Raw genomic sequence first — 24,233 nt, forward strand, 5'->3', positions numbered from 1 at the left:
GCATTGAATTGCTTAATACCTCACCACTTCATGTCACAGGGAATAAAAAAAAGACAAGGCATACCAATGTAACAACATATATAATTGGGTAATGTCTACAAAAAATGCATAATATTTAACATTTATAACAAAGCACAAATGCTGTAATAACATGTTATGGCTCTAGGGCCATTAGTCCTATCTATATTGTGCTGTTTATAGCATGTTATTTTGGCTGAAGTCAAGATTTTACTATCGGCAGGGGTAAAAATTAGTACATACACAAGCTAGTAGCCCAGACCATATTTTTGTATAATAGTTACCATATGTTCAACTAAATATTACCCAAAAGTTTGATAGACAAGCTCAAAATCTAGTAGCCATGGGCTACTGGGCATTGCCAATTTTTATCCCTGATCAACTCTTCATAAGTCAGTCTATCTTCAGTTAATATAATGGACAAAGTTGTCTAAGCAACTTGACTTATTCTCTCCTATTACACTAACAGCAAAAATAGAAAGGAAATGAGTCAAACCTTACAAAATCATGAAGTTAAACAATTTGTTCTATCAATGTTTTAAATTCTCATACAAAAAAACCTTAAAAATAAAAATGAAATCCTTCACAGAAGTTTCTCAGTAGCTATTTTAAAACAGTCAACTTGATCAAGTAAATACTATGATAAAAACAAAGAAAAACAATTCAAAGAATGAACAACTAACCAAACAGGATTTGCCTATATCCAGGCCATGTTTAATACATAATGATAACAGAGAAGGTTCATAAAGGGAGACAACTATTTTAAAGTTACATGTATTTCATGAATTTTTATTATATTAACTTATTATTACTGTACAAGTGCAAAAAGCTCTAGAACAGATGTCTCTTCTAGTTTTAAAAAGTTTTTAACATTCATAATTATAAAAAGCAACTGGAAACAGAACATAATCACATAACTCAGCAACAAAAAGCAACAGATTATATCCCTATCATGATCCGAGTTGTCTCCCATTGAAGATGCCATCTCCCCTTCCTGGCAAAAAAATAGCTTTAATATCACAAAATTTATAGCACTACATTAACATAAAACAACAAAATAATAACAGTGTAAATGAAATGAACAAAAACTTTTTTTTTATAATTTTTCTTTAAAATGAAATGAATACTTTTTAACATTTTTTAAATTATAATATTTAATTGTAGACAACTTGTTTGGCTCTGTGTCAAGTAAGTTTTGATTATCACAGCAAAAAATGTAGATATAAAAATGCTATAAAATGTAATTTGTATACTATAGTTCTGTCTTGTATTTAGGTATAATTATAATTTAATACATGACTTTTTCTTTTTGATACATCACTGTCACTCTTGAAAACCATAATATGGTGCTGAGTAATTGCCTTGTACATACTGAAAAACTTATTTTAATGGATACTTATGTTCACATATGAACTCAACTGCTCACATTTTTTGTGACAAATACTTGTGTTCTAAAATTTATTCCAATATAGAGGGAAACACTTCTGTTAATTCATTTTTACCTTTTTTTCTTGCTCACAAAAATCAGCATTTTCACAGTATTCAAATGCAACTGTTTTGTCAAAGTACAAAAAGTAAATTAAAGTATACAATGTTATATAGACTATACATATGTTCAATGGTAGTAATAAAACGATTTATACTGCAACTGTTCTATTTGAGCAGTCAAAATGCGTTGACTGTATATTTACAAGTGATATATGGTCACTAACTGAATATAACTTTCTGTAGTGACATCACAAACTTTACATTGTTTTGAAGTTGCCAGATGTTGCCTGCTTCAAATTAAAAACGTTATTTTCATGCTTAAATAATTATTTTTCTGTTGAAGTATAAAGACAAAAACAGTGAACTGACTTGACAAAATCTTTGATGTACAAATTCGGCACAAATTGGTGAAAACGCTCTGCAGAGCCACACATTTTCCTGCAGTTCTAAGCCTCATATCAGTTTTATGTCACGTCCATGCACTGTTACTGACTATATAGTCCTCTTAAAATTCAGCTCTCTTTATTTTTGCAAAATTATTGCACACACTGTGTGTATTATGCACCAGAAAAAATTTTCATTGATTTAGAAAAATAAAAACATATGTAATCATTTATCATAAAATATAGGATTGTCAATTGTACAGAATGAAAAATATCTGATTATTTAAAATATAAGATGCTTGTTGTATAGAATATGAATTTAGAAGGAATCATGTTTTTTTGCTTTTTAGCCCATTAAGCAAGAGTGAAAATTAAAACTAAGTGAAAAAAATGATGAAATTTTTAAACTAATCTAATATCTTTTCCTTTGAGGTGAGAATAAATAATATCATATGTTAATTATAAAAATGAAAAATATTATGTGTTTATCTTAAGTGATATTCATTTTTTTTCTTCAAAGTAAAGAAAATTTTCACTTTTTCATTGAAAAAAAGAATTAATAAAAATATTAAAACATTTCAGCACATTTGGTCCAGAAAAGAACCTTTTTTCTGTTTTTATAGTATTTCATTACAAGACTTCAGAAATACAGAGATATATATAATTCTTTCAAATGGCTAGGAACCACTGGTTGATTTCACAGAAAATTATAAGAGTAAAGTTGATTGTAAGTAACTATGTGTGATGGTCAGTATTTAGAATCAAACTGGTGATTTGTCTAAAACTTCTATGGGATTTATTGGTAAAACAAATTAATTACACATAAATCTGTGCTGAAGTGGTAATTAATGAACATATGGGATAAGGTAATGTTTCATACAAAAATAAACATGGATCAACTTCTTTTTTCTACAAAAGCCAAAATAGAGCCATTTGAAAAAGAGGACACAAATTTCATTATTTACAAAAATGGGATGTCTTTAAGTGTGTGAGATCAAACATTATCAAGTCATAAAAACATAGGTCAACATTTCTCTTTCTCAATACACTTCAACTCTGTAGGTAACACACAAGAAAACCATATTAATACACCACCTTATTTTAAGGAAAATTTCAACACTTGTGAACAAAATTCCATAAAATGATATAAAAATTCTGCTTCAAAAACATTTCCACACAGTGAGACTGCACACCAGTAAAAAAAGTCAGTCCAAAGTCACCAAATATTTAACTTGGAAAATCCTTCAAAAAAAATTTTGATGAGAAAAAAGTGATCTAACACATGTAGATTAAATGCCCACCATAATCACACCTTATTTTTTTGGTCCACATTATTGTGTTGAAGTGTTAAAATATTTGTTTGAGCAGTTCTTGTATCACCATCCGAATGCAGGAGGTATCACTAACAGACATACCCACTCCTCTTGTTGAAAAAAAAATCAACAATTTCAATATTATTGTTCATAAGGTACCAATTTTCGTGGGTTTGGTAAGTCACGAAATCTGGTTCCCAATGAAAGGAAATTGCCCATTTGTTAGTCTGATAGAGTTTCAAATCCATGAGTTCATGAATCCCAGAATTGATAATTTTTTCCCTAACCCATGAAAACTGGTACCAACAAATAAAGTACCTTCAAAGTTACAATGTAAGTATATGTGAGAAAGGTCCCAAATGTGTCAGCTACATCATTTTCTCAACTCCTTTACACAGTAGTTTACTGTAGGACAATTCAACACTATAGAAAATTCAAGACTTACAAGAAAAATTCAATATACAGGATAGTTCACAAATTCAAGACCTGTTTCTGAACTTATTATAAACAATATCAAACAAAAGCAATCCATGTTAATTATAAAGTTATCACAGAAACAACCTCATCATTATACAATTTCTAAGAACTCAAGCATGTCAAGAAGTACCTCCACTGAATATCACAATATTGTATCTCTAAAGGCTCTATTGATTGTAACTGCTATCCTCACTGTCTACGTGTTTTCAAGATTACAAATTTAAAAGCTTTGAAAAAAGTAACTAACACTTGATACCAAGATTTTTTTTTACTTACAAAGATTAGTTAGTCTAAGTAACTAAATTTTCACCGTTATTTTTTGTTTACACCAAAAAAGTTAAATTTTCTTCACTTAAGTCTGGTCTAAAGCAAAAATATTCCTGCATTTACTAAATATACAGACAACATTCTGATCCACTTATTGATCATCATAGACACATGCCGATCATGATAGACACAAACTGATCATGATAGACACAAACTGGTCATGATAGACACTTATTGATCATGACAAACACATGTTGATCATAACAGACACATCTTGAAGCAGACATTTGGATCATTATATTTTTTTTCGTAATTTTTACTCTGAGCCAGAGAACAAATACACATTTTTATCATAATTGTCGGGTAGTTGGGCAGCATGTGTGTCATATACTTCCATGAGGTAGGGCTAAAGAATTTTCACAGAAGTAAATACTGGGAATGCACATTAAGACTAACCCGCAGTTAAGACAAAAGGGTCTATCTGTTAAAATGATAGTGTAAGTTTGTTTCCCACGAAGAACTTATGTTGGACGGTTCTAAAGTGAACAGCTTGAGTTCTGGAGTTGAGTAAATTTCCAATCAGTACTGTCTATATACATTCTTCGTAAAATATTCCTTATCTGCTATTCTTACCTCTTTTTTCAACTGAAATCACAACAAAAGGGAAAAAACTAAGGGTAAAATAACAAGAATTGGGTCATTTAACAACAGTTCCTATTTATAATATGTACATAAAGAGTGTGTAAAAAAGTGTAAAAATGTACCAATCTTCAATGTGTTACTATATATGTACAAAGCACAGAAAGTATATCAGAACATCTCTTTGACAAGGTCAGATACACTACACTTCAAGTGAATATAGTCATTTCCACTTCTTCATGGTGGACACTTTTATATAGAATATACATTGTCATTTTAGTCTTTTTGATGTTGCATAAGACTACATCAGATGATATGATGATCAAGATTATTTATTCTCTGATAGGTATTAAGTATGAATGTGACTTTATAACTAACGGGAAATGCCTTGTTTAAAATTTTTCCAAGTTTTCAACTAATTTTCATGACAGAAACCAATATTTGTTCCATAAGTCTAAATTTAAACTAATTTTCCACTCTGGAAAGTACAATACTTAAGTTTGCATGTTGAAAATCATGAAAATCAGATTTTTTTCTAATGCAAAAAAAGAAATATGTGTAACTTGAACTCCTCCTATAAAATCAGAATCATTTAAATAGTTTGCTCACGTTTTTTTTTTTGATAGGTCATAGGCCAATTTTACTTCCATGTTTTAAAAATTTTGTGAAAATTCAAATCCTGCTAAGGAGCAGCTTGACACAACCTAAAAGAAAATGGACCTGAATATTAAGAATAAGACTGAAAGTATACCCAAGCAAGACATACATCTTAATTTGAATTCTTTACTAAGAAAATGTGATAACCACAAGAGATTTGAGTTACTTTGCCTTTGACTGATTAAATAAATTGGCAAATCATCTAATGAAAAAAAAAAAGAACTCTAGCAACATTATCTTACTTGTGAATAATTTTCCAGTCTGAAAATTATTTTTCTAAGTCAGTTCTATTTTCATTCTATTTACATTCAATAATCTTTAAAAAAAATCAATCAGCTAAAAATCTTAACATTAAAAAATCTATATTTGTTTCTACTATAAAGAAAATATTTTAAAATACAACACTTGGGCCATGTTAACTTGTGGGTTCTCAACCAGCAACTTAAAAGAAATGGAGCAGATGGCAGGAATTTATTCTTATTTTCAATAACTTAAAAATCTTTTATAAATTAGTATGAAGTAAGCTAGTGCATGGTGTCTAACATGAATACTTCCATTAACCATTGATTGATACTCATGATAACCATGCTGAGATCAGCCGAAAAAATTCAGATGACATTCAAACACATCGTTATGAAAAAAGATGGAAGTCGTTGCACAAAAGTAATGTCATGGTGGATAGAGACAAAAAACAACTTTCCATAAATTTGTACTGAATTTTTAGGGTGGTCTTTTCAGATTGGTTGAGCAAGGATAATAATCTACAAATTAATACTTGATTTGGCCTAAGTTTACATGTAAGGAACTTATAATAAAATTTTCTGTATCACAACAAAATATATTTTACATTTTTAAATGTTATGACTTCTATTACAATTTCAAAAACAATAAACATTATAATTTACCTAACTTCCAATGGCATAATTTATCAACAAACATAATTAAATTTTTCAAATACAACTCAATACCATAATCATTAAGTGTCAGTCTCTGTAAGAATCAGGCAGTGGGTGAAACATGGTATGGAAAAAACATTATTTTGATAGTGTAATTTGACTATTTGCACCATCAGAATAAAGGAAAACAGACAAAATTTTCATATCATGCTGGACCACTGAGTTACAATTTCATTGAAATGCAATGAAAATGAACATTTCAAGGGCAGATAACTCTGTAAAATCACTAATTTTTCTAAGATTCTATTGAAAATTTCTGAGGGAATTCAATGATGCAGAGATCAAATAATAGTCTTGTCAAATAGAGAAAGTATCCTTGAGTGATATTATATTGTCAGATCAGTGGGGTTTTGATGTGCATGTTTCTGATTTTTACAAAACCTTACACTTAATATCCTTTCATTATTTGTATTTTACACTTTTTTTTGTATCAAAAGGAAAAGTTAATTACTGGTGTAACATTATGTGATAAATACAAGACGCATAATAAGGGATAATTATATATTATATATCCAAATTTAGTAATAAAACAGATAAATTAACAATAAATAGATGATGTTGATTAGATATTTATACATGTGTCTCAAATAACATAAATAAATAATTCTTTACCTGTACAGCAGGTATTCTAGTTCAATGCCAATTTCAGTGTATTACAGCGAGTAAAACAGCTAACTTCAAAGAATCAAGAGTCAGTCTTCCCATCACCTGATGAAATGTCCTAGGTACCTCCAGTTGACAGTTATCGAGGAGATTTCATAAGCAATTTGATTTAATTGATAGAAACTTTTATTCTTTTTTTTTTTCAGTGCTCTACTAAGGAAGTTCATCAGGTGATTGTCATTTAATTAGCGTAAGACCATCTGTATTACCTGAAGTGAACTATAATATTCGCCAACGTTTAGTACATCACATGTACTGCCTCCACACCATGATTCTTAGTAAATAAATACAACAGATCCCAAGTTACAAATTGAGGGAAAACATTTTTTTTTTATATTCAGTTTCTGTTAGCTGCTACATGTGATACATTTCAAAGTTTTCTGCTTTTCAGAACTAAGTGCACAACCTACAAATTTCACTAAGGCCAAACATTATAATATGTCTGTCTGCTGTTCACCTACTCAGAACTCAGAACATGGTTAGGTAGGTGGGAATAAAATTTCATTTGTTGATACACTCAACCTATACACTATATAAACATTGAGAACACTGATAATTGTAACTAATAGAGATTTAAATCTTTTGTTTTAAAAAGCCATATTTTTTGGGGTAGGAGTTTTCAGTAGGGAAATAGTGAACAGATAATTTAATTTTAATATGAATCAAGCAAAAACTGTCATCATCATTAAATGAGGTAGACTTAGGGTAAGGGACATAACTCTTGAAATCAGTGATATGTTTGTTTCATATTCAATTTCACCAAAGCTTATCAAGCTTCCATTTGAAACAATGAAATCAGTCCAAGTTACTTTGATGCTTACATGAAACTGATGTAAAATGCTGAATACAAACATTCCAATGATTTGTGAGAGTTGTGTCCCTTAACCTAAGTCTACATCCTTAAACAACCTTTTTTTTAAATTGACAATGTTGTTCCGCATTGTACTTAAACTGTATAATTTAAGGATAGATACCAGACATGTTATTCTGTAATTAATGCACTCTAAAAAAATATTCCAATTTCAGCAACAGTAAACACGTATTTCAAGATGAATGGTTCTTTACTAGTATAAAAAAATATGCTCCGTAAATCAGTACTGTCAAATTGGTAGGAATTTAAGGAGGTAGACCTAGGCTAAGGGGCATAACTTTTACAAATCATTGGAACATTTGAGATAAGCATTTTACTTCCATTTTGTGTAAGCATCAAAATAACTTGGATTGATTTCATTCTGTTTCAAATGGAAGCTTCAAAGGCTTTGGTAAATGGAATATGATACAAACATATCACAGATTTCATGATTTATGTCTCTTAAACTAGGTCTACCTCCTTAAATAAACATTCTTTAGATATATATGATTTTTGCCTGACCTTATGTAAACATGTATAGATCTACAGGTGTAATTATGAAATCAATACAAAAATTTCTATTGCATATTGTGGTGTACATAATAATACAATAAGTAAATGTTGCTGATAAAAGAAAAAAAAATTTAAATAACAAGTCTGTGAAAAAAAATTACATAGACTAATGACCAATTGTAAACATAGGGAACTGGCCTCTTCTAATTTTAAAAACAATTTCTTGTTATGTTAAGAATTTGAATTGAAATATTAAACTAGAACTATTACTGTCAATGTACAGTAACCCTTAAAAAGGTAAAATAGAAAAAAATTACTTGGTTCAGAAAATAACTCCTACTTCAAACAAACTATTTCGAGATACAATATTTAAGATTTAAGACCACTTTTACAATAAGAGCTGCTTCATAATGTAGTATTATTTTTATGAAATAATAAAATAAAAAATAGGAGTAAACTAACAAATAGGCATGTTGATCAGTTACTAATGGTCATTTCACTTCCCAAAAATCTAAATCAACAACCTTTGTTATTTACTCTTTTTTTTTAAATTAAGTTTTCTTATTATTTTTCTTTAAACTCAATTTAATAACAAAAAAAATCCAATCCTTTGCATCAGTAGAAAATTTATCAAAACACCCTGTCCCATCCCTGTAGTTAATTTTTTCTCATATAACTCAATTTTCCAATGCCCCTAACAAATTATATATATATATATATATATATATATATATATATATAAAAACAATGAATTATCTCCCCTTGATCAAAAGAACCCATTTCCTGTAAAACCACTATCAAGCATGTTTTGGGAGCAACTTTTTAATCTTTTGCAGTCAATCTGATTGTAACCAAATCTTGAATTCTGTGTTTCTGCAAAAACACGCTTTTCACAATGACGACGTGGATAGAACATTTCTTGGAATTCCGAGCCTTGACTATTGGTCAGGTAACTGTAAGCATTTTCCCGTCTGTACACTCCAGTAGATGTTCCCATATAGAGATCTCCTGCTGCAAAACTTTGTGCAGACGCAGTAAATTGTGCCATAAATTCTTCAGGAGGCTTTTCAGAACCCTGCAAAATAGATTTCAAAGAATTTTAGCTTTTTATCTAGATGTCTAGATTAGGCCCTGTATTGGCCTGTGAAGAACACTGTACCTACAGTATGTGGTATTGATAATAATTCAATTTGATGACAATAAAAATAAGCCCCCAAACTTAAGGGGACTAATAATTACCACAGTGTTAAAAAACCTTATACTTTTGTCCAACTTGAAGGCACTTAAAAAGGAACCCCAGGTTTGGAAAAAGAAAATAACCTGGATTTTTTTCTTTTTCAGCCCTAAGGTAATTTGTTTTATAGCTGAAGACGGCAAAGTCATGAGGATTATCTTCCCTACAAGTAGGGTACTATGAGCCAGAACTCATGGATAATTATTAAAGTTCTGTACTGTTAAACAAGTATAGAAGAAACTTTTCATGAGGCATCTAATAGAATACATGTTAATACAATAAAAGAAATTAAGTATCAGTCTCTGTAAGAATCAGGCAGTGGATGTAAAATGGTATGAAAAAACCATCATTTTGATAGTGTAAAATGACTATTTACACCATCAGAATCAAGAAAAACAGACAAGAATTTCCATATCATGCTGGACCATTTAGTTACAATTTTATTGAAGAGCACTGAAAATGAACAATTCAAGGGCAGATAATTTTGTCAAAAACCTCATTTTTTTAAAATTCTATTGAAAAATGTCTACACAAAGCCAGTGATGCAGAGATCAAATAATGGTCTTTTCAAATAGAGAAAGTATCCTTGAGTGATATTATATTGTCAGATCGGTGGGGTTTTGACCAAAATTAAGTCAACAAATTGAAAATTAAGTAAAATGTTAACATGGTTTTATTCAAAAAGGATATACAATGTATACATGTATTTAAAAGAGGATATGTAATGTATACATGTATTTAAAAAGGATATACATGTACATTGTATACATGTATTTAAAACAGGATATACAATGTATACATGTACTAAAAAGGATATACAATGTATACATGTATTTAAAAAGAATACACAATGTATACATGTACACAATATAAGACAGGTGTAACCTGTATTAGAAGAGGAAATCATGGTCCAAAGTTATGACACTTTTGAAGGGGAAAAATTTGTTTATTTACTCAATGTTAACTTCTGCATCCAAAATTCGTAATTGGACCTTTTTTTATAATTTTCTCAAGCAAATTTGGGGAACAAGTCTGATAGTGTTTCCATATCACATGAATAGTTTATGTGTATGAGAAATTCATTAATTTGTTAAAATGGAACAGGCTTAAGTGATTCAAAGGTCAAATGTTAAATTCTCATAGATTATCATTATCAAAATAAGGACTAGGAAGACTTACCTCTGCATTTGCAATAGCACAGTATACCTCATCAAACTGAGAGGCCAGCTTGTTACTAGAATTTGCCTCATGTAACACTTGGCTCAAGCGATGGATTTCCTTTTGCAGTGTTGGTGACTTGTCCGGCAATCCATGGTGCTGTACAAACTCCGAAAACTTTCTACAAGCCTGTGCAAGGTCATGTGACTTTTTCCGCTGCTGACGAAGAATCTGAAGTTTGGAAATATCTGCCGAGTCTTTCTTGTTTGTCAGCTCCCGACAATACTCTTGATATGCCTGAAGTTCCGGATAGTATTCCGGTGGAATTTTGTGAATGTCACACAACTGTAGTAAAATGTCCATCTTCTTCTGAAGCACTTCCAATGTGTCTTTTGGTGTGTTGTTTGGGTCTTTCCAAACAAGATTTGAAGGCCATTTTTGTGGCTTTTTGTCTGTGGTCCAAATCTGGGAGGAGCTTTGAGGATTCTGCCCAATGCATATTCTGGAAAATTTGGGCACAATATCTCGCAGGAAATGTGTAAGAATTGTCTTCGTCTGCTCTTCACCATTTTCAGAATCTGTTTTCAAATTACAACAAGGACACTTCCCACTTGTACTCAGATTTCGTTTGGGTTTCTTGATCGAGGGTCGATGGTTTTGGGCATTACAAGTGTGGAAATGATCCTCAAAAGCCTTAAAATATAAAAATTGAATTTCATGTAGTAGCACTGGAAATCATGTTATACATCTGTTGCCTAAGTATCATTTCAATTTAACATTTAACTAGCACTAATATTACTATCAGACAGTAGGTGATTCATACATGCAAACCCATCAAAATACACCGGACTGCTGGTCCGATATCCCTTAACTGAGTGTTGGTCCAAGTGTCCAATGAAAATTGACAAAATTATCTGCAAAAATCTTCATTTATCTTGTGAAGACACTCTTGTTCATGAGGTTTTTGTAAATACTCAAAAACATAGTTTATGGACCAGGAATATGGTCACATGTTTAGACAAATTAGGCTTTCCTTTTTTAACATACTTTAATAATGTTACCAGTAAACCTTTACTAGGTCAATAAAGACAACGTTTAAATGACCACCATTGGCAATTGGAAAAATCCATAATAAATGAATCATCGAAATTATCATTTTTTAGACAAATTTATACATCTGGCACCAGAGTATCATATGTAGATGAGCTAGAGTATTTAGCAGACAGATCTAATATTTCTAATATCATATTAAGTGCTCATAATTTGGAAATTGAAAAAGGGCACCATTATAATGTTCCAAGAAATGACAGATTATGTAAAATTTGTTGTAATGGCAGTGTGGAGGATGAACTTCACTTTTTGTTTCATTGCCCACAATATATACCCATAAGAGAATTGTTCAATGAAAAATTTACATAGTTAAACACTGGTTTTGATTTATTATACACTGATCAGCAGAAAACTCATTTCCTTTCTAAAAGTAAATCAAAGATACAATTAAAAATGTCTTCAGATTATATTAACAAACTGACTGAATATAAAAAGACAGAGTCTACATAAACACATTTTATACAGACATTAGTCTTTTTTTTATAATTATTTGTGTAACTTACAATATTGTATACCAATATTATTCAGATGTGTTTATGATATGTAATCCTCCTATTGTACTATTACAATGTTATTGCATATGATATACATGTATGGGCCTTAACCAATTATTGTTAATGTGTTTGGGCCAATAAAATTGTCCATTGTCTATTGTCGATTAGTACATGTAACTCTCAGTTGTTTCCAAAACATGAAAAATAATTAATAAAACGAGTATAATTGATAATATAAATCCTAGGAAAAATACATGCATCAGTATGTATCAATTAAAGGTTATGAAATGCCTGCCTACTGCTGAATACATGCAGTTTTTTATATAGTTGGTGTTTTCAGAACAAATTTTCTACCGAGATGACTGAATGTAAATTTAACAGAGTACATATGTATTATACCATTTCCAATAATTTATATATGTTAAATTAAATTTGTGAGATTTAGGTCCTCTGATTGTTGGACAGACAGACAGCAGTATTATGAATTCAAAGTTTCAAATCAATGGTCCAGTGGATTAAAACCAAAAATACTTCAATAGTGTGAATAGGAACGGGTTTAAGATAAAGGACCCAGGTACACATATATAAAATGTTGAATGATCCTATATCAGAAACTGATGGTCCAGGACCTTACACTGATTATCACTAATTTGATCTCATCATATGTATGAACTATATATTTACATGGAGTCTTCTGAGAAACATGAAGCAGAGGCTTGCAACTCGGAAATTTCTTGTTGACTTGTGTCCATTGTTGGGTCCATTTCTGTGATCACAGCGGTCATGGTGAGCCTGATTTGGTCTGATTGGACCCTAAAAATAGATAACAAAAAATAGCATGGAAATACATGTTTATATTGTGTATGTACAAAAACTAGAAATCAGCACAAAATCCAATTATTTCCTGGATGGCAACAATTGTTATTGGTTTTCCTTTGGCACTATCAATGTTCTTATGATTATGCATTTAATAGATCTTTTTCATATTCCCAATTTTGACTTCGTTTTTTTAAATTTTGAGCACAAGGAAGTTACTTATTCAACCATACAGACTGGTTTACTGTCCGATTGGAGCAATGGACAGCAGTAGACTTTAAATTCACATATTTGTAACAGCGGTAAATACTTGGAAACTCTTAAATAATTTATTTCAAAGAATTAAGCTACTTGCTGAAATGTAAATAGTTGAAGTTTAAAAAAATGTTTACTGTTCTTCCTTTACCCAATAAGACCGCTAACCAGGTCGTGTTCTGATTGTGATCAATATTACACCAACACTTCATCAGAATTTGGCTAAATTCAACAGTTATTGAGTTATTCGCAAAAAAATGTATTTTTACCCTTATTTTTAGTAACAGTGGCTACGTTTTTTTACGTTAAAAATTTTTAAACAATCAGTTGGTGCAGAATACCCTAAGGAACAATCTTATTTAGTTTCATTAGACTTTTTAAATAATAACATCAAAAATAGCAAAAAAGTTGAAAAAGAGGCAATAACCCCAACATGGGACAACAGATTTTCACCAAAATTTGACTACAGATAGATCTCATCATGCTGAACACTTTTACTCAGTCAGAAATTGATTTAACAGTTTTGGAGATATATGCAAAAAAAACTTCTGTCAGACCCTATGTTCTATTTTTATTAATGGTGACCATGTTTTTCAACGGATCACAAAGAGAAGCATTCACTTAGTACAGAATACCCTAAGGAACAAACATGCAAAGTTTCATCCAATCTTTTCAGTAGTTTCAGAGGAGAAGATGTTTGAAAAATTGTTGACGACAACAGTGACAAACGTTTGTCAGGTAGCAGGAAACAAGACTGTGATTTTTTTGGGGTCTTATTAAGGAGGTAGACCTAGGGTAAGGGACATAACTATAGAAATCAGTGATATGTTTGTATCATGTTAAATTTCACGAAAGCCATTCAAGCTTTCCTTTGAAACAGAATGAAATCAGTCTAAATTACTTTGGTGCTTACATTAGATCAATGTAAAATGGTGAATACAAACGTTCCAATGATTTGTAAGAGTTGTGTCCCCTACCCTAGGTCTCCCTCCTTAAAACACTTACATTATTTATCCTTGACAGGAATACAAAACAGATGCTGATTTTCCGAAATATTCTCTTCATTCTGTGTACTGGCATATCCAAACTAAAAGTGAAAAACACAAAAAATTAAAACTTGTTTGAACCTTACACATCTATACATTTGTACAATTTATTCATGTAACTAAAACATGATATCTATTATTTATTATAATACATATGCTGCAAACTGTTTTGATGAGTAGAACATTTATGGTACCCAATAAAATAATGTTGCACTTTCATCAATAAATTGGAAACAATGTCAAGTAATGACAATTTATCTTATGGTGTATATCTATTGCACAAATAAATTCAATAATAAAGTAAGAAATTTTAGTGTAAACAAAATCTCAAGCAAAATTGGGAAAAGATAGGATATTCCATTCAGTTATGGGAAATACACTGTATTGTACAATGTACAGCAGTCATAATACACTGTATTGTACAATGTACAGCAGTCATAATACACTGTATTGTACAATGTACTGCAGTCATAATGCACTGTATTGTACAATGTACAGCAGTCATAATACACTGTATTGTACAATGTACTGCAGTCATAATACACTGTATTGTACAATGTACTGCAGTCATCTTTTTCCAATCTAAGTTTAAGTTTTTTTTATCCATTAAGGTGCCAGTAATTTTGTGAAACCTGAAACCCGAACTAAAATTCCATTACCAGAAAATTTCGTTTTCTCTATACAATGCACTTCATGATTTAAGGAAAATAACATCATTTTAATTGTTTATTTGAAGTTTTACTTTAAAATACATTTACCAATTTTTTAGCATTTTGGCTGTGGTTTGTCACAATAACAGTTGAATTGAAATATAGGGTTTGTAACTTGTATACCGTAACTGGAGTGTCAATAACTGTGTTGTTGTGATACTGTATGTCTAAATTTACCTAAAAAATTCGGCTGTTTCCCCTAAAGAAACATTCCCAATTAGTAATAAAATGGCTAAAATTTATCCCAAAGATATGTAAAAATGTTGCAAACATAGAAAGTTTCAGTAGTTTAAGTGTTAAAATCAACTATTGTCATCTTTCAACTGGAAATCATTTGTTTTTATGATTATGAAAGCACTTCTGAGGTCCAGATTATAATAAAAACATTGTTTGAAATGAATGGGATTTTCATTTTGATAATTTCTGAACTACTCAGTCTTTAATATAACATCTTAGCAGTTCAAAATGCTCTAGTGTTTCTTATGCTTTTCCCATGCCAAAAAATACCCAATGAAAAAAATGTTACCCAATTTAAAATTCTTCCCAATTAAAAAAAAATATGCATATCCCCCCCCCCCCACACACACACACACACACAAAAATGGTGGTGGCAGATTTCAAAAAAGCCGACAAAATCACTGGCTGTCAGTGTTTTAGTTCATCTGTAGGGCCTTTTGGCCTTTCCATAAGAAACTATTTTTTTGCACAAAGGAATTTTAACAAATTCATACCGTCTAAATAAAAGAAAAACACTGACATATTATTAATTGCAATACTGATCAATAGTGTATACTTTTAAAGTCTACAAAATTTACATTGCACAACCACAAATGAACTCAAGCAAGTGTCTTGTCAAAGTCTCTGCATTTTAATGAATGAGATACATGTACATAATGAAAAAGCACAAGATATAATGAACTAAGTCATTTGAGACCAACTAATTAGAGACCAAGTAATTAGAAACCTAGTTATAAGAAACCAAGTTTTAGAGACCAGGTTATTAGTAACCAAGTTATTAGTAACCTAGAAATTAGAGACCAAGTTATTTCAGACAAAATTATTAGAGACCAAGTTATTAATGGTTTAACTTATAAAACATTGTTCCTGGATATCCACTTTTTTACTCGGTCAAAATGAGTTTTACTTCCTTCATTAATATTTGTCAATACATGTATTGTTATATTTCATTTATTAGTAACCAAGTAATTAGAGACCAAGTTATTAGTAACCAAGTAATTAGAGACCAAGTAATTAGAGACAAATTTATTAGTAACCAAGTTATAAGAGACCAAGTTATTAGTGTTTTAACTTATAACACATTGTTCCTGATAAAGTGGATATCCACTTTTTGAAGTGGGAATGGCATTACTCTGTCAAAATGAGACCAGTGTCTGAACCAGCAGTATAAATACACATTACTTGTCATGACCTTTGGGTAACTTTTTATTCTAACCAATACAGCTGTTTATGAATTGGACAGCAGAAACCTACATCACACTGATTTGACATCTTTCAAGTCAACACAATATACATGTAGAAGTAAACTTTCCAACTGTTCAAAAGCAAACAAATAAGACTGATTGTGGACTTTTCGCAATTGGGTCTATGACAGAATATTGCTATAACAACTATACTGGGAGATGAGTACACATCTACACAACTGTTCAAAAGCAAACAAATAAGACTGATTGTGGACTTTTCGCAATTGGGTTTATGACAGAATATTGCTATAACAACTATACTGGGAGATGAGTACACATCTACACAACTGTTTTGTGAATAAATAAATAATGCCATTTCCAAAGATAGAAGTAGCTAGAAAACCTTTTTAACTTCTCAAAATCAAAGCTTTACATTAGAAACAGAAAGAGGCTGTACATTTAACTTGCCACACATCTATCAGAATTTAGTCTCCTTTGACTAGTACCAATTCAGAAGAGTCTTTGAAACATTTTTTTTCTGCAAACCGTACATTTACCTGTTCCAAGTGCTGATAAGTAGTTTCAATTACAGACTAAAGCCTCCCAGGAGCCTGGATTGCTCACCTGGTTCAATTTTTGGCCTCCAGAGGCAATAACTCTAAACAGATTTAAAGAGATTTTCGTAGGCCTTGTCATAAGGATCATTTCATCAAGAAAGAAGTTTTTTCTATCTATTATAGTTTTCAAGATAATGGCTGAAAACTGAAAAACCAGCATTTTACACCATTCAAGGACAATACCTCCAACAAGGAGTCATCAGACAATTTCCACTTAAGAGACTTTTGTAGGTCTTATCAGAAAGACTACGTCACATTGTGAAAGTTTTTTTCTATCGTTTCTTTTCACAACACATACTATTTTGGATTAATCAAGCAATAACGAGTGTCAACAAATTATTTCAATAGCCATGCTAATCATTGTAAAAACACACTTCAATCATGGTTTATAATAAAGCAATTATTTGACTTCGAGATATCAGGGTTAATTAACCTCAAAGTCATGTTGAAAGGACTGATGGCAAACCTCGAGTTATCCGAGATTTTGATTCATCCGAGGTAAAATTGTATTGGAGTATGGGAAGTTTTGCTAGGACTAGTTCGAGTTATCCAAGATTTCAACTCTTCCGAGTTCGACACATCGAGGTTCGACTGTACTTCAGGTTGAGGTAAAACAAGGCATTCTTTGTCAACCCTGGAACTGCTTAACAAATAAAATTAAAAATGTTTGGAATATCTTTTTCCAGCTCCCACAGATGCAATTATCCTAAATCAAACTTACAAATGTAGCAAAAGATAAATCAACACGAAATCCATTTTATTTAGAAGAGAACCTGCCAAATGCTTCACTTGCACTGAAGGCAAACGCCTTCCTCATTTTTTATGTCCATTAGCCACATTGTATTTCTTTAGTTTATTTTTTTTTCAATTCTACTAACTAAATAACAGAATAAATTGGTCTAGACTAGAGACCAGAAGAGATGTCACATGGAAGTGCCGAATTCCAGATCTTAAAACTGACTTATGTTATGAAAAATATAAATAATTTTCTAGAATATTGTGAACTGTCAAGTCCATAGTTATTTTCATACATATAGCTGCAACAGGGGGAAGAGGCTAAATCAGAAAATAGATTCAACACAGAATCTGGGGGTGGCAACTTTAGAAAACAGACAGGACAAAAGAAATGAGACATTGAATATTAACAATGTACAAAATTTATCTACAAGCAAAAAATATGAATAGTGTATATGCCATTTTTATTCCATCTATTTTTCATTCCTGTCTGTTTAGAATATGAGTTCGATTGTTGTTTTTTACGAAGTGAAATAATAAATAAGACTAAGAGCCTTGAGACGGAGAAAAGAAAAAAAAACATGACAAAAGCAGCCAATAGTGCCTACGAAGAAGCTCAGAAACACAGTAAAATCGTTAGAAAGATTTTGATAGTCTAATTTCTGATTTGTAATCTACTGATTTGTCGAAAATTACATTTTATCCTTCCCAAAACAATCAAAATGGCTTCCTGTCAACATGGGGATTTCCCTAATGAAATATTCTGCTTCTCTTCAGCGCTTCATATATTTGATTGCATTGCAATCTTTCCCCAATCGAGCGATTTATTTCGCCCCTTTACTATTTCGTTACATGACCCAACATTTTGTATTTAAATAATTTTACGAACTTTTTAAGAACTTTTAGAAAATAAATATGCTGGACTCTTGAAGTGAGCACAACACATTAAATACGCTTTAAAAAAAATCGCCAATGACTGAATGTGCTGTTATGTGTTGGGAAAATGTTGCAAAATTATTACGAACGAACGAACCGTGACCATTACATACTGCCAACATTTATAAAATCGGGGACATAATACCTCAAGTTACTTCCTCAACAATAGGGCATGGAACATTTAATTTTCAAGGGGAGTGGATCGGATTTGAAGATATTTTGTAAACAAAACAATTCTCAAGGAAAGTACCAATAACATGTTTCAAAACCGAGACGAACATTCAAACTAGCAGATTCACCTAAGATCTACTGTGTATTTAGTGCTAAAATCGAACTAATTGGGTCTCCGGAATACCGGTCATCAGTTTTAAGCCGACGAACTTCAACTGGCCTCATTCTATTACATGTAATTAAAGTTTGTGTACCTGGTGCTGTGGCTGGTTAAATAGTGGGATTTTCAACCCTGAACTTGATGTTCTTCTATCCAGGCTTAAAACATAAGGCAGTTGGAGGTAGACCTAAGGTAAAGGATACAACTCTTGAAAATCATTGGAATGTTTGTATTTAGCATATTACATCAATATCATGTAATAATCAAAGTAACTTGGATTGATTTCATTCTGTTTCAAATGAAAGCTTGATAGGCTTTAGTGAAATTGAATATGATACAAACATATCACTGATTTCAAGAGTTGTTTCCCTTACCCTAGTTCTACCTCCTTATACGGCCATTTTTTACTTGTGTGAAGATAACAGCTGCTTTAAGGTCTACCTTCCAAATTAAGTTGCATCCATGAGTACTGTAAATTCAGAATTAGCCTTTTTCCTTTAATACTGCGATAAATGCGACCACCCTAAAACCGAAATATTAAAAAACTATTATGGAACTTTAAAGTTATTGTAGCGGAAATTTGCTCAACATCCAAAAAGAGAAAACAATTGCATTTTTACCCGGAATAATTTCTGCATTTACACTTCTATAATTGTTCTGATTGATCAAACCACATTTTTTCTTTGTGTTTTTGTCTTTTCTTGGTGGCATATTTTTTGTTCACGTCAGCTAACATTTCAAGTAATGTGAAACTCAAGTTCTAGGAAAAGTAAGGGCGAGAAAATCATTTTGACAAGTATATCAGTTGATCAAAATCGACTTTAAAACAACACACACCCATGACGGATATTTACAACTTTCGTTGAAAATATCAAGATTAAATGATAAATTGGGTACAGATCAAGTTTTAACGATACCATTGTCGTGCAGATCAAGATTTAACGATACCATTGTCGTGCAGATCAAGATTTAACGATACCATTGTCGTGCAGATCAATATATATACCACTTACTATATATATATATATATATATATATATATATATATATATATATATATATATAGTAAGTACCATTGTTACAATTTAGCATCCTTCCTTTTTGTTTCCGTATATATATTGTGCATTACATGCATGATCGAATGAAATCATTGACGTTCAGTCATATTCAGGAGGTGCAAAATGTAAGTTGAGCACTTTTAATCTTACCGATTAGGGGTTTCACAAATATAACGGAAGGAAAAAGAAAAACCGTATATGCATGTCTTCAGTCAAAAAAGTTTTATCGCACATGTACCTAAAAAACTCTTAATGATTGATTTTAATACTGCGCTCAAATAGCCTATCTAGTGATGCACTTTTTATTTAACTCAGTCGGCTAAGAACAAAATGAATGGAACATCGTTTAATAAAGTTCTCTGTCTTATACTGTGGTGAATATTACCGTGCGCAGCGTGACAGAGGGATTCAAATGGTACCCAACTTAAAAACTGGACGAATGCCGTTTAGAATTTAGTAAAGTGAATCTGTTGTTTCAATTGATACCCATTTTTACCTTACTGTGACATACTGCATCTAAGGGTTTTCATTTTAGATTGGTATCATGATCATGAAATTGCACCAAAAAAAAAAAAAAACAAAACAAAAAACACGTGCACAAACATAAAAAAAGCGGTAGAAACAATATTACATTAAACACCTTATTTCTTCACAATAAGGCAATAATCATAAACTTTCATAATATTATTTCTTAAGGACGGAAACTATCGACTATATGGCAGCATTTGGTGCCAACGGAACAAATCTGAAAAGTACAGAAGAAATCGAATTAGAAGACTTCGTAGAAATGTATCTTCCGGCGTTCGTCTTTATGGCATTCCTGTCCGTGATTGGTATCATCGGAAACATACATGTCCTTCTTGTGTATAGATCATCACCGGAAATGAAGAAAATAGCTGTGCGAACTTTCATTCTTTGGTTGGCTGCCATAGACTTGGCTGTCTGCGTGTTTTCAATACCTTTTGAGATGTTCGACTCTAGACACAATTATACATTTTCAACATCGCCTGCCACGTGTAAATTTTTCAGATACGTTGGTCACGCAACTGTTTTCACTTCCAATGGGTTTTTAACCACAATCGCAATTGAAAGAGGCATCATTACACGGAAGAATTATGTGGGATACACCAAAAAGTCTACCAAACGGTACAACGCTGTTTCTTGCATAATAGTTGTGCTAATGTTTTTATTGGCAACCCCTATTTTAGTCTTTATTGGGGTGGATGAGATCCAAATACCCGAACATACAAACATCACCGGAAATGACTGTACTATCCTCAAAAAATACAAAACGAATAAATGGTACATGACCTTCAACACAATTGTTTTTTTGATAATGTCAATTTGCTTCCTTGTAGTGTTTGGTGTTTATTCAAAAATTCTTTTCTCTATTTTCTCACAAATGAGAAAAAAAGCAAAAAAAAAAAAAAAAACCTTTTCGGAGACCAGCGGTACAAATCAGATGAGAGGTAACTTTGACAGGGGAAGACGGTTAACGATCACGCTGATCATCGCAACTGCTGTTTCATGTCTTGGAAACATAGTATTCCTATCCGCAGGGCTGATTCAAGTGACGAATCCAAATCTTTATCAGACAGCCAAAGGCACCTTCACCATCATACTTTTTCGGTTCGTCTTCGTCAACAATGCGGTAAATCCCGTCGTGTATGTAACAGCAGACGACAGATTTCGATCAGAGTGTATTGCTGTTTATCAGAGATGTATGAAACGCATCGAGGAACAGGCAACAAGAGACTCTTCTACAGAGAAAACACTTGAAACAAAACTTTGAAGTTTCGTATTCTTGAATTTGGCGTCCAAAATAAAAAAAAATGTACATTGTAGATTTGAATTCGGAATAAAATCATACATATAATTTATATTCATTGGAGCCAGTATCTTTAATACGACCTTATATATCGGCATATTAACAATTGTAACTTAATCTATTGAAACAATTAACATACATTTTTAAAACCATGGAAGTATAACATGTAGACATTACACTAGTTACCATGCTTTAAACAATGCAAGCACAAACTGAAACCACTTCATTGTAAGAAAATTCAAATTTTGTTCATATAATTCAATGTATTGAAACATGAAGTCTTAAAGAGCTAGCAAGAAACTTAAGCAAAACTGCGATATAAAAATACTGATAATTCTACACAGATGAAAGACTAACATGCATAATGGCTGATAATACGTCAAAATATTGTTTGTCTACTTTCTAATAGTATATATGCATACAGTGATTTAAAAACCATTATAACCAATGAATAGCTGGGAAATGAAGGAACCATGATTCGTACGGTAAGCAAAAGACTGTAATCAAACTATTACGACTAGACAAGGAAAATAGACAGACAACAAAGAACACGAAGTAACCAAATATAAGCCCATACAAAAAAGTACATGACCAACCCCGAACCGCTAAAAACTGGGATCATGGGCATGGGCAGCGTTTCACAAAACAAATGTACGATCAGGATCGACTCAAGTAAGCGTCCTCTGCTTTTCTTGAAACACCGGTTGAGTTGCTCACAAAATATAGTTTGGTAAGTTAAAGAAAAAATGCACTGGATGGCCTATAAGACTGACATTTTCATCTAGGTGGGGTTGTTTTCTTTTTGACATATTTACCTATTGCTATATCCCATCGGGATTTAAGTAGCATTTATGAGCAAAAGCATTGTCCAAAGATCCATCTTAGCGTACACATATATGTATAGTTTAAATGTAAATTTTAGGAAAAGTTTTGTTGTTAAAACAGTTTTACCCTGTTTTTACAAAAACAAAAACAAAAAAACAAAAAAACAACAAAGCAAAACAAAACAAAACAAAACAAAGCAAAATAAAAAAAAAAAACAAAAAACAAAAAAAAAAAAAAAACGACCGGAACAAATTAAATAATGATCGCGAAAAGGGATGTTTCCGGCTGAAATAAGATATATATTGGTATGCTTTAAAACGATACTGATTTACTAGAAGAAAGGAAACGTGGTATTGGTAAAACGAAGAAAATTTTCATACACATCTGTGTACAATAAATCAAGTGAGAAATGGCACTTATTGGGCACCAGGGCCGGGTTCAGGATCCAGATTTGGGGCGTAAATAGAAAAGATATGTCGAGCGAAGCGACCCAAAAGAAAATTAGGGGTAGAATTTGTGGAAAATTAAGATTTCATGGTAAAAAAAAACCCCAATTTTAGGGGGCATATGCCCGTCATGCCAATCCTAGAATCCACGTCTGGGCACTGTCATTTTTAGACAAAACACTGTCTACCTTTTGGCAAAATTATGGGATATAACAAACTTTTTAAGTTAGTGTAGAACGAAGCTATTAATGAACAAGCGTAAATGACTTGAAGTTAGTAATGGAAGTATAATGGTGTCACTACATACTTACCGTAATAAAACCAGTTTATACAAAATAAAACTGCTTGTCAAAATATAAAAGATCAATTTAAAACGGAAATTACTCCAGCAGCACCACAGGTTGTTTGTCAAGCTATTTTCCGACTTAAAAATGGATGTTTTCTGAGTTATTGGTTGGTGTACGATCCAGGTCCACTCTTTCTGCACTAAAGGTGTTAGCACATCCTTGGCGAGGGGGTTCTTGGTTTTAAGAACCCCTTAAAAACGAATATGAACTATTAAAGTCGTTTTGTTTGATTTGTGACTATTAAAGTCGATAGCACATCGCAGAGCGAATGCAGGACTCGCTCCACGAGTTTAAAGACCCCCTTTACAAATTCCTGCCCACGGACCTGGTTAGATCCTGGTGACTGATGCAGTTTTGCCAACTGATAATAAGGGGTGTCTATTAATGATGAATTCAACAAGACTACTTGGTTAATATAACATTTAACCTACATTATCTATATAGCTCTTTAAGGGTTGCACAAGTAAGGTGGGCAATAGGTTGAGAGCGGACGATTCTGTAATACGTTTCTAAATATTTATTTAAATAATAAATATTTTAAATACTGTTCAAACTTAAAGAACATCTGGGCACAGTTCAATTTGTTTGGCAAGAAAATACCTTCAAATACGTATTTTCAAATTATTAAATAATTGGAAATTA

General features: G+C 31.7%; 2 protein-coding genes across 2 annotated transcripts; one reads left to right on the plus strand and one right to left on the minus strand.

Annotated features, from left to right (window-relative positions):
• Positions 1-61: 61 nt before the first annotated feature.
• LOC148599303 (uncharacterized) lies at positions 62-18,610 on the minus strand. The gene is made up of 5 exons (XM_088559676.1): positions 18,517-18,610; positions 14,297-14,378; positions 12,905-13,033; positions 10,638-11,309; positions 62-9,299 (listed from the first exon to the last, which is right to left on the minus strand). The coding sequence occupies exons 1-5, from the start codon at positions 18,558-18,560 to the stop codon at positions 8,991-8,993; spliced, it is 1,236 nt and encodes a 411-aa protein (XP_088415802.1). The 5' UTR covers positions 18,561-18,610; the 3' UTR covers positions 62-8,990.
• Positions 18,611-20,152: 1,542 nt separating this feature from the next.
• LOC148599304 (neuromedin-U receptor 2-like) lies at positions 20,153-22,021 on the plus strand. The gene is made up of 2 exons (XM_088559281.1): positions 20,153-20,270; positions 20,842-22,021. Coding segments are annotated over exons 1-2 (1,098 nt in total). The 5' UTR covers positions 20,153-20,268; the 3' UTR covers positions 21,938-22,021.
• Positions 22,022-24,233: the final 2,212 nt, after the last annotated feature.

Source organism: Perna viridis, chromosome 13 (genome assembly GCF_037379345.1).
Source record: "Perna viridis isolate PV_CMFRI_1.1 ecotype Kerala chromosome 13, ASM3737934v1, whole genome shotgun sequence".
Classification (NCBI taxonomy): domain Eukaryota; kingdom Metazoa; phylum Mollusca; class Bivalvia; order Mytilida; family Mytilidae; genus Perna; species Perna viridis.

Coding starts and splice junctions, on each gene's coding strand:
- LOC148599303 (XM_088559676.1), bottom strand. CDS start 18,560: ATGTTGACAGGAAGCCATTTTGATTGTTTTGGGAAGGATAAAAT. Junction 13,034..14,296: donor TCCTGTCAAGGATAAATAAT/GTAAGTGTTTTA, acceptor ATCTATTTTTAG/GGTCCAATCAGACCAAATCA. Junction 9,300..10,637: donor GTGCTATTGCAAATGCAGAG/GTAAGTCTTCCT, acceptor TCTATTTTGCAG/GGTTCTGAAAAGCCTCCTGA.